General features: G+C 47.7%; 1 protein-coding gene across 1 annotated transcript in view; it reads right to left on the bottom strand.

Moving 5' to 3' along the window:
• The window catches only part of LOC137914021 (gamma-interferon-inducible lysosomal thiol reductase-like), a 27,195-nt gene that overhangs the window by 5,586 nt on the left and 9,109 nt on the right, over positions 1–12,500 (bottom strand). Inside the window, exons 2-4 of the mRNA XM_068757640.1 lie at positions 5,332–5,520; positions 5,080–5,154; positions 4,850–4,936 (exon numbers count right to left, since the gene is read on the bottom strand). Coding sequence (XP_068613741.1) covers positions 4,850–4,936; positions 5,080–5,154; positions 5,332–5,520 — 351 coding nt within the window. The remainder of the gene's footprint in view (positions 1–4,849; positions 4,937–5,079; positions 5,155–5,331; positions 5,521–12,500) is intronic.

The following is a 12,500-nucleotide window of genomic DNA, read 5'->3' as shown; positions in this document are numbered from 1 at the left end:
GCACATGGAGTTACGCGGCCTCAGAGGAGTTATCTCGGAAGACCCGGAGATAAGTGAGGAAGACGAAGCGGCTCTTGAGGAAGACGCGGCGAAGAACGGAGAGGCATATGCGGAGCTGGTGCAATGCCTGGACAACAAGAGCCTGTCGCTGATAATGAGGGACGCGAAGCGCGACGGGAGAAAAGCGCCTGAGATCCTCCGCGAGCATTACGCGGGAAAGGACAAACCCCGAGTCGTGAGTTTATACTGTGAACTTTCCTCGCTCCATAAAGCTAGCAACGAAACTGTCACTGACTACATCATCAGAGCAGAGACGGTATTCACGTCATTGAGAAGAGCAGACGAGCACATTAGCGACGGGCTGCAGATAGCCATGGTGGTTAAGGGGCTGCCCGACGCATACAAGCCGTTCGTCGTGCACATCACCCAGACCAATGACGCTGTAACGTTCGGCGAGTTTAAAACGAAACTGCGAAGTTATGAGAGCACTGAGAAATATGGGAAGAGTGACGTGAATGTTGAAGGAGACAATGTGATGAAGACTAGCGGGGCAGCAAGGCCACGAGGAAGAGGAAGAGGAAAGAAAACGGACCTCGCTGATGTCGAGTGTTACGCATGCGGTAAAAGGGGACACCTGGCCAGATTATGTCCTGATGAATACCAGGCGAGGAGAGAGGAACGGAAATGGGACACGCCACAGCGAGGAAGGGGGCGCGGTCGAGGACGAGGACGGGACCAGGTGAAGAAAGCGGATGGAGAAATGGAGGCAGAGCCTGCTTCTTTCTGTTTCTTCAGGATGAGTGACTGTCCCACTCAAAGAGGAGACAAAAAGGGTCTCATGGTCGACTGCGGCGCCACAACACACATGATCAACGACGCCACGAAGTTCAAAACGGTGGACAAGAGCTTCAAACCCGAGGACCACATGATCGAGCTTGCTGACGGATCAAAGGTGAGCGGAATGGCAAAGATGAGGGGAGACGCTGAAGTCTGCTTGCTGGACAACGAGGGACGACGCGTGACAACAAGGCTTAAGCAAGCGCTCTACATCCCATCGTTCCCGCAAAACATATTTTCTGTCAAAGCAGCAACAGCCAACGGAGCAGAGGTTCGCTTCAAGGACGGTGATGACTGGCTGGTCCACAAAGATGGCACCAAATTCAAGGTGGATGTGTATGGTAGGCTGTATTACCTTAGCACAGTAGAGGTTGAAAATGTTGATGAAGCGTGTGGTTGTCATGATATTCAGACGTGGCATAAAATACTTGGTCATTGCAATTTTGATGATGTGGCAAAATTAGAAAAGGTTGTTGAAGGGATGTCAATAAAAGGGAAACATGACAAGAACAACCAAAGCTGTGAAATATGCACACAGGGCAAGTTCACACAGAGTAGAAACAGAGAGGCAGACGCTAAAGCTACGACAGTACTAGAGCTAGTACACACAGACTTATGCGGCCCTATAGAACCAGCAGATAAAGATGGGTACAGATATGCAATATCATTTACTGATGATTACAGTGGGATGATTTTTCCATACTTTATTAAAGCAAAGAGTGACACGGCAAAAGCTACAGAAAAATTCATAGCAGATGTAGCTCCACACGGAAAGATAAAGTGCATAAGGTCTGATAACGGTACAGAATTCACCGGGCAGGAGTTCCAGTCTTTACTGAGGAGGAACGGGATAAGGCACGAGACGAGTGCGCCCTACTCACCTCATCAGAATGGAACTGCTGAAAGAGGCTGGAGAACCTTATTTGAGATGTCACGATGTATGCTATTGGAGAGTAGCCTCCCAAAGCAGCTCTGGACATATGCTGTACAGACAGCAGCTCAAATCCGGAACAGGTGCTACAGCAAGCGGCTGGAGCAAACACCTTACCGTGTTTTCACAGGAAAAACACCTAACCTGTCCAACATGAAAATATTCGGCTCTGAGTGCTACACATACAAGCAAGATAAAAAGAAGCTGGATTCCAGGTGTGATAAGGGATTTTATATTGGCTATGATAAATACAGTCCGGCATATAATGTGTATTATCCTGAGACAGGAAAAGTCCTAAAACATAGGCTGGTAAAATTCATCACTAAAAGTAGCGCAGATAGCCACACTCAGACAGACTGTGACATGGGGGACGACCTGGAGCGTTATGGTAATACACCACAAGAGGTCGCCAACCAGGGTCAGCCTAAAGAGAGTACAGAGTCTCGTGTTGAGGTGACTACTGAGGCAGGTCCGACCCAGACAGATAGTACTCAGGGAGAAAGGAGGTATCCTAAAAGGCAGAGAAAGGCTCCAGAATATTTAAAGGAGTACCAGTGTAAAGCTGAGTGTAATGATGACGAATGTGAAAATGTAGATTATTTCTACAGGGTGATTTATGACATGCCTAAAACATTTAAAGAGGCAATGGACTCTAAGAAGTCAAAAATGTGGGCTGATGCGATGAAAGAGGAGATGAACTCTTTAGCAGAGAATGACACTTTCACTCTGACCCCACTGCCAAGAGGCAAACGAGCAGTGGGAGGTCGCTGGGTATATGCAGTGAAAGAGAGCCCTGAAGGATCTGAGACTTTTAAAGCCAGATATGTCGCAAAAGGATACGGTCAAGTGGAAGGGATTGACTATGTTGAAACTTTTTCACCGACAGCCAACATGACCTCCGTCCGAGCGCTGATGCAGGTCGCTGTACAGGAAGACCTCACCTTGCATCAAATGGATGTAAAGACTGCTTACCTCCATGCTCCAATGGACTGTGAGGTATATATGGAGCAACCTGAAGGTTTTGAGGTAACATCAAAAACAGGAGAACACTTAGTGTATAAACTCAACAAGTCACTATATGGCTTAAAACAGTCTGGGCGTAACTGGAACATGTTACTGCATGATCACCTTACAGAGAATGGTTTCGTACAAAATGATGCAGATCATTGTGTCTATAACAGAAAATCTGAGAACGAGAAAGTAATTCTGTTAGTGTGGGTGGATGACTTAATCATCGCGGCGAGTAACAACACCTTACTCAGTGATGTGAAAGACATGTTGAAGAGAAGGTTTAAGATGAAAGATATGGGTCCACTTAAACACTTTCTGGGAATTGACTTCAAACAGAGTGAGGGAGAGATCAAAATGACTCAAAAGAGACACATAGAGAAGATGTTAGCAAAGTTTGAAATGTCTGAATGCAAGCCGAGAGCCACCCCGTGTGAACAGAAGTTAAACTTTGACAGTGAGGGTGAAGTAATTGACTCAACAGGATACAGAGAGGTTGTAGGTAGCTTGATATACATTATGACATGTACTCGACCTGACCTAAGCTGGATCGTTAGTAAGCTATCTCAACATCTAGCAGAGCCAAAGCAACAGCATTGGGCTGCAGCAAAACACGTGCTGAGGTACTTAAAGGGTACTATGGACCAAGAACTACACTATCAGAAAGGTGAGAAAAGCTCACAGCTTGAGGGATACAGTGATGCTGACTGGGCAGCTGACAAGGATGATAGGAGGAGCACATCTGGTTACTGTTTCAGCTTAAGTGAGGATGGTCCAGTTATATCCTGGAAGAGCAGGAAACAGCCAACAGTGGCGCTATCCACCTGTGAAGCTGAGTATATGGCGCTAGCAGCCGCTACTCAAGAGAGTATGTACCTTGTACAACTGCTTAAAGGGATGGATAGTAACCAGCATGTACCAGTCACAGTTTATGAAGACAACCAGGGAGCGATAGCTCTATCTAAGAACCCAGTCTGCAGACAGAGGAGCAAACACATAGATATAAAGTACCACTTTGTACGGTCTGCACACACAGAAGGGAAAATATCTATCGAGTACTGCCCTACTGCAAACATGGTTGCTGATGTCTTCACTAAGCCGGTGACAAAGGCTACGTTTGAGAAGTTCAAAGGGCATTTGTTTGGAGAATAAAGTGAACTGGCAGATGTAAATGTTTTGAAGTTTTGTAGAACACTGTCAGTATGCCAAAATGTTCATTTTGGAGTTATTAGGCCCGAGCGCCTATTCTAGGCGTAAGGGGCTATTGCTTTTGCAACGCAGAAGACGACAAGTTGACGAGCGCAGCTCGTCAACTCTCGACAAAGTTGACGAGCGCAGCTCGTCAACCCTCGGCATCCAACACACTCACGCACACACACACCGACACTCAACAGCACACACACACACACCGACACTCAACAACACACACGCACACACACAGACATCGACAAACACAGTTGACGAGCGCAGCGAGTCAACTGTGTTTGTAACTGTCTTCCGATGGTTGACGAGCGCAGCGAGTCAACCATCGGGCGACCAACACACCCACGCCCACACCCACGACACTCAACAGCACACACACACACACACCGACACTCAACAACACACACGCACACACACAGACATCGACAAACACAGTTGACGAGCGCAGCGAGTCAACTGTGTTTGTAACTGTCTTCCGATGGTTGACGAGCGCAGCGAGTCAACCATCGGGCGACCAACACACCCACGCCCACACCCACGACACTCAACAGCACACACACACACACCCCGACACTAAACAACACAGACACACACACACACACACACACACCCCCACACACACGCACGCACGCACACGCACGCACACGCACACGCACGCACGCACGCACGCACGCACACGCACACACACACACACACACACACACACGCACACGCACACACACACACGCACACACGCACACACACACACACACACACGCACACACGCACACACACACACACACACGCACACGCACACACACACACGCACACACGCACACACACACACACACACACGCACACACGCACACACACACACACACACATCCTTACGCTCTTGGCTGCCTTGGTGACATTACTGGAGGACTCCATACAGAAGATGATGGGGAACGCCATGTCAGTCATGTTCAGTAAGCATGTCTGAGAAGAGCAGAGGGATTTACACATTTACATTTACAAGAATCCACGCTGGAAGAAAAGCACCACATGCAGCGTTCCAATTTGTATTCATTTTATTTTTTCTGAAGGTTCTCCAATTTGTGCTTTTGGAATTAGAATTTTACCTGAATCATGTTCCCCAGACATTCCTGCTCTCCATGCTGACAAGCAAAATTATATCTCTGTCCATAAGGTTTTTCCTTGAATGAGAAAAACAGACTCACGAGTTAAACATGAAAAATACAACAACAGAATTCTGTACAAAACTATGCTGCTGTTAATTATTAGGATTTATTCTGTCTCTATCCCTTTCATAGGAGTACAATAATTGCTATACAGTATATAGTTATATTTCAGATGCTTTATTTACAGCTTACCTGTGCATTGCCGTAGGGCACCAGAGTAACAGACACGATGTCGTGCAGCATGATCCAGGTGGGGAAGAGCATGCCACTGAGAAAGTTGATGCAATCCGGACACAGGCTTTCATAGTAAACCCCAACGTGGACGGGATCCGCCGCCCGATGGGGCCTGGTGGAGTCCGGCTCACGGCACTGCCTCAGAACCTGCACAGCAAAGGAGACGCTTCCTCTAACGTCATGTTTGTCTCTCAGCGGTGAATCAGGGTCTGTTCTATTGATGGTCTTACGAAGCTTCGCACGACCTGTGGTTTCTTGTTTTTACGTTTTTATCGAGTGTTTTTCATTGTTGCAAATCAGTTTAAATCACCACCTAAAATCCTTCAAAAGATTCATGACTGCTTCTAAAAGCTGTTACATCTGAAAACAAGATTTTGAGGAAATAACGTCGTCTGTTTTCACGATTGCTCTTCAACAGCTTGTTGAGATATTTTGCAATATTGTGATCGGGATGAAGTGGATTCTGGATCACTATCACTTTATTCAGGACTGTAAAACGTAGTTTTGGAAAGTATTTAATTTTCCAGATGTCATGAAAATTAACATTCAGCCATTCAAACTGTCGTCATGTTGGTGTCGGTGCTGACAGATAAAAGAATGATGGACACAGGAACACTTAACAGGCTTCTTTATCAGGTCCGCTGTTTGGGCCGCGCTGCAGCTTCCGTACAACAATGCGCATGCGCGCAGACAGAGCATGTGATTGGCAGAACACAGAACATCACAGCATGACGTCAGGTCCTGTAACATCTCCCAACAATATAAAATGAACTATAACTACTATGAACATGAACATAATACTATCGGCCTAACAAACAATGAACACAATGTGGCCCTTAAGTTCAGAGTGATCACCAGTTCAGTCTTTTCGGTGGCTTTGAAAGGCGTCCTGCCCTGGTGCGCCTCAGACCCTCCCCCAATCCTGTGCCAGAGCAGGCGGCGGGTGTGGAAGCAGCTGGGGGCCCCGTTGAGGGTCTATCCGGGCTTGACCCGGTCACAGTAGGTGAGCCAACCATCTCACCCTTCTCGGGACTAACAGCAGGTACAAACTCGCAGTCCCCATACCGCGGAACAGCCCCCAACTCTGCAACTCTAAGGTCCACCCTGTTGCGTCGATAAACAGAACCATCAATGTCCACGAGGTAAGACCTGGGGGCGACTTTGCTGAGACATGTTCCAGCTCTCCAGATACGTGAGGCGTCACCCGGAAGAGGCTTCATCAGACAGTCTCTCCCACCTCTAGCTCGGGCGAGACCCGCGCTGACCGGTCATAGCAGGATTTGGAGAGCTGCCTTCTGTGCTGTAACTTCTCCGTAACCCCTGTCACCACTGCCGGCTCAAGGAGTTTGCCAGTCACAGGAATGGACGTTTTAAGGCGACGAGACATCAGGCGTTGTGCAGGGCTGCTATCCATATTCTCTGTTGGAGTATTACGCCAGTGCAACACCGCCTTCCAGGAATCATTTCCATCCCGAGCAGTCTTGCGAAGCAGGTTCTTTGCAATCTTGACGGCTGATTCTGCCTTTCCATTTGCTTTGGGGTGCCGTGGAGAAGACGTCACGTGCTCAAACTCCCACTCTGAGGCAAAACGGGCAAATGCCGAGGTAAACTGAGGGCCATTGTCTGTGATGAGCCTGTCTGGCTGTCCATGCCTCGCAAACTGAGCTTTGCAGCGTTTAATTACTGTCCCTGCAGACAGATCAGGGAGGAGCTCAATCTCCCAAAAGTCAGAATAGTGATCGGCAATGAGTAGATAATCCATGCGCCCATGACTGAAGCGGTCCATGCTCACTATCTGCCATGGCCTTGTAGGGAGTTGTTGAGCATATTTAATAGCATGTAGCAAATTCATGTTAATTAGCATATTGAGTGATGTCATGCTGCGTGTACCTGAGTTATCCTGAGCATGCGCAGTAGTAAATAAATGGTCTGAGTTTCGTTTCCCAGATGAGATACAGTGGAGTTGTGCTGTCCTTCTTTTCTCCGTAAATATTAAGTTAGAACCACTTGGTGATTGCCACACGCAAGAACTGCTGCAGGATGGCAAACGCTGCAGGTTATGGGCCCAGTAATGCAAGCCAGAGATGGTTCAGACTTTTATTCGACGGCGACGAGAAAAGTTACGAGCTCTGGGAAACGCGGTTCTTGGCGCACATGGAGTTACGCGGCCTCAGAGGAGTTATCTCGGAAGACCCGGAGATAAGTGAGGAAGACGAAGCGGCTCTTGAGGAAGACGCGGCGAAGAACGGAGAGGCATATGCGGAGCTGGTGCAATGCCTGGACAACAAGAGCCTGTCGCTGATAATGAGGGACGCGAAGCGCGACGGGAGAAAAGCGCCTGAGATCCTCCGCGAGCATTACGCGGGAAAGGACAAACCCCGAGTCGTGAGTTTATACTGTGAACTTTCCTCGCTCCATAAAGCTAGCAACGAAACTGTCACTGACTACATCATCAGAGCAGAGACGGTATTCACGTCATTGAGAAGAGCAGACGAGCACATTAGTGACGGGCTGCAGATAGCCATGGTGGTTAAGGGGCTGCCCGACGCATACAAGCCGTTCGTCGTGCACATCACCCAGACCAATGACGCTGTAACGTTCGGCGAGTTTAAAACGAAACTGCGAAGTTATGAGAGCACTGAGAAATATGGGAAGAGTGACGTGAATGTTGAAGGAGACAATGTGATGAAGACTAGCGGGGCAGCAAGGCCACGAGGAAGAGGAAGAGGAAAGAAAACGGACCTCGCTGATGTCGAGTGTTACGCATGCGGTAAAAGGGGACACCTGGCCAGATTATGTCCTGATGAATACCAGGCGAGGAGAGAGGAACGGAAATGGGACACGCCACAGCGAGGAAGGGGGCGCGGTCGAGGACGAGGACGGGACCAGGTGAAGAAAGCGGATGGAGAAATGGAGGCAGAGCCTGCTTCTTTCTGTTTCTTCAGGATGAGTGACTGTCCCACTCAAAGAGGAGACAAAAAGGGTCTCATGGTCGACTGCGGCGCCACAACACACATGATCAACGACGCCACGAAGTTCAAAACGGTGGACAAGAGCTTCAAACCCGAGGACCACATGATCGAGCTTGCTGACGGATCAAAGGTGAGCGGAATGGCAAAGATGAGGGGAGACGCTGAAGTCTGCTTGCTGGACAACGAGGGACGACGCGTGACAACAAGGCTTAAGCAAGCGCTCTACATCCCATCGTTCCCGCAAAACATATTTTCTGTCAAAGCAGCAACAGCCAACGGAGCAGAGGTTCGCTTCAAGGACGGTGATGACTGGCTGGTCCACAAAGATGGCACCAAATTCAAGGTGGATGTGTATGGTAGGCTGTATTACCTTAGCACAGTAGAGGTTGAAAATGTTGATGAAGCGTGTGGTTGTCATGATATTCAGACGTGGCATAAAATACTTGGTCATTGCAATTTTGATGATGTGGCAAAATTAGAAAAGGTTGTTGAAGGGATGTCAATAAAAGGGAAACATGACAAGAACAACCAAAGCTGTGAAATATGCACACAGGGCAAGTTCACACAGAGTAGAAACAGAGAGGCAGACGCTAAAGCTACGACAGTACTAGAGCTAGTACACACAGACTTATGCGGCCCTATAGAACCAGCAGATAAAGATGGGTACAGATATGCAATATCATTTACTGATGATTACAGTGGGATGATTTTTCCATACTTTATTAAAGCAAAGAGTGACACGGCAAAAGCTACAGAAAAATTCATAGCAGATGTAGCTCCACACGGAAAGATAAAGTGCATAAGGTCTGATAACGGTACAGAATTCACCGGGCAGGAGTTCCAGTCTTTACTGAGGAGGAACGGGATAAGGCACGAGACGAGTGCGCCCTACTCACCTCATCAGAATGGAACTGCTGAAAGAGGCTGGAGAACCTTATTTGAGATGTCACGATGTATGCTATTGGAGAGTAGCCTCCCAAAGCAGCTCTGGACATATGCTGTACAGACAGCAGCTCAAATCCGGAACAGGTGCTACAGCAAGCGGCTGGAGCAAACACCTTACCGTGTTTTCACAGGAAAAACACCTAACCTGTCCAACATGAAAATATTCGGCTCTGAGTGCTACACATACAAGCAAGATAAAAAGAAGCTGGATTCCAGGTGTGATAAGGGATTTTATATTGGCTATGATAAATACAGTCCGGCATATAATGTGTATTATCCTGAGACAGGAAAAGTCCTAAAACATAGGCTGGTAAAATTCATCACTAAAAGTAGCGCAGATAGCCACACTCAGACAGACTGTGACATGGGGGACGACCTGGAGCGTTATGGTAATACACCACAAGAGGTCGCCAACCAGGGTCAGCCTAAAGAGAGTACAGAGTCTCGTGTTGAGGTGACTACTGAGGCAGGTCCGACCCAGACAGATAGTACTCAGGGAGAAAGGAGGTATCCTAAAAGGCAGAGAAAGGCTCCAGAATATTTAAAGGAGTACCAGTGTAAAGCTGAGTGTAATGATGACGAATGTGAAAATGTAGATTATTTCTACAGGGTGATTTATGACATGCCTAAAACATTTAAAGAGGCAATGGACTCTAAGAAGTCAAAAATGTGGGCTGATGCGATGAAAGAGGAGATGAACTCTTTAGCAGAGAATGACACTTTCACTCTGACCCCACTGCCAAGAGGCAAACGAGCAGTGGGAGGTCGCTGGGTATATGCAGTGAAAGAGAGCCCTGAAGGATCTGAGACTTTTAAAGCCAGATATGTCGCAAAAGGATACGGTCAAGTGGAAGGGATTGACTATGTTGAAACTTTTTCACCGACAGCCAACATGACCTCCGTCCGAGCGCTGATGCAGGTCGCTGTACAGGAAGACCTCACCTTGCATCAAATGGATGTAAAGACTGCTTACCTCCATGCTCCAATGGACTGTGAGGTATATATGGAGCAACCTGAAGGTTTTGAGGTAACATCAAAAACAGGAGAACACTTAGTGTATAAACTCAACAAGTCACTATATGGCTTAAAACAGTCTGGGCGTAACTGGAACATGTTACTGCATGATCACCTTACAGAGAATGGTTTCGTACAAAATGATGCAGATCATTGTGTCTATAACAGAAAATCTGAGAACGAGAAAGTAATTCTGTTAGTGTGGGTGGATGACTTAATCATCGCGGCGAGTAACAACACCTTACTCAGTGATGTGAAAGACATGTTGAAGAGAAGGTTTAAGATGAAAGATATGGGTCCACTTAAACACTTTCTGGGAATTGACTTCAAACAGAGTGAGGGAGAGATCAAAATGACTCAAAAGAGACACATAGAGAAGATGTTAGCAAAGTTTGAAATGTCTGAATGCAAGCCGAGAGCCACCCCGTGTGAACAGAAGTTAAACTTTGACAGTGAGGGTGAAGTAATTGACTCAACAGGATACAGAGAGGTTGTAGGTAGCTTGATATACATTATGACATGTACTCGACCTGACCTAAGCTGGATCGTTAGTAAGCTATCTCAACATCTAGCAGAGCCAAAGCAACAGCATTGGGCTGCAGCAAAACACGTGCTGAGGTACTTAAAGGGTACTATGGACCAAGAACTACACTATCAGAAAGGTGAGAAAAGCTCACAGCTTGAGGGATACAGTGATGCTGACTGGGCAGCTGACAAGGATGATAGGAGGAGCACATCTGGTTACTGTTTCAGCTTAAGTGAGGATGGTCCAGTTATATCCTGGAAGAGCAGGAAACAGCCAACAGTGGCGCTATCCACCTGTGAAGCTGAGTATATGGCGCTAGCAGCCGCTACTCAAGAGAGTATGTACCTTGTACAACTGCTTAAAGGGATGGATAGTAACCAGCATGTACCAGTCACAGTTTATGAAGACAACCAGGGAGCGATAGCTCTATCTAAGAACCCAGTCTGCAGACAGAGGAGCAAACACATAGATATAAAGTACCACTTTGTACGGTCTGCACACACAGAAGGGAAAATATCTATCGAGTACTGCCCTACTGCAAACATGGTTGCTGATGTCTTCACTAAGCCGGTGACAAAGGCTACGTTTGAGAAGTTCAAAGGGCATTTGTTTGGAGAATAAAGTGAACTGGCAGATGTAAATGTTTTGAAGTTTTGTAGAACACTGTCAGTATGCCAAAATGTTCATTTTGGAGTTATTAGGCCCGAGCGCCTATTCTAGGCGTAAGGGGCTATTGCTTTTGCAACGCAGAAGACGACAAGTTGACGAGCGCAGCTCGTCAACTCTCGACAAAGTTGACGAGCGCAGCTCGTCAACCCTCGGCATCCAACACACTCACGCACACACACACCGACACTCAACAGCACACACACACACACCGACACTCAACAACACACACGCACACACACAGACATCGACAAACACAGTTGACGAGCGCAGCGAGTCAACTGTGTTTGTAACTGTCTTCCGATGGTTGACGAGCGCAGCGAGTCAACCATCGGGCGACCAACACACCCACGCCCACACCCACGACACTCAACAGCACACACACACACACACCGACACTCAACAACACACACGCACACACACAGACATCGACAAACACAGTTGACGAGCGCAGCGAGTCAACTGTGTTTGTAACTGTCTTCCGATGGTTGACGAGCGCAGCGAGTCAACCATCGGGCGACCAACACACCCACGCCCACACCCACGACACTCAACAGCACACACACACACACCCCGACACTAAACAACACAGACACACACACACACACACACACACACAAACACGAGTTGACGAGCGAAGTTGAGTGTCGTGGGTGTGGGCGTGGGTGTGTTGACGAGCGAAGCTCGTCAACTCGTGTTTGTGTGCCCCCACAGACGCGTAGCCCTCGTCGAGACCATTCCGAAAATGTATTTTGTGTAGAAATCGCACACTCAGAAAAAAAGTTATATTGTTTTTGCAAAAATTCTTTATTCTTCTTTATTAGGCCCGAGCGCCTATTCTAGGCGTAAGGGGCTATTGCTTTTGCAACGCAGAAGACAAGTTGACGAGCGTAGCGAGTCAACCCTCGACAAAGTTGACGAGCACAGCTCGTCAACCCTCGGCATCCAACTTTGCCATGCTGTTGAGGACGACCAACACACTCACGCACACACACACCGACACT

Source organism: Brachionichthys hirsutus, unplaced genomic scaffold, assembly GCF_040956055.1.
Source record: "Brachionichthys hirsutus isolate HB-005 unplaced genomic scaffold, CSIRO-AGI_Bhir_v1 contig_261, whole genome shotgun sequence".
NCBI lineage: Eukaryota > Metazoa > Chordata > Actinopteri > Lophiiformes > Brachionichthyidae > Brachionichthys > Brachionichthys hirsutus.
This window is presented reverse-complemented; position numbering and strand designations above follow the sequence as displayed.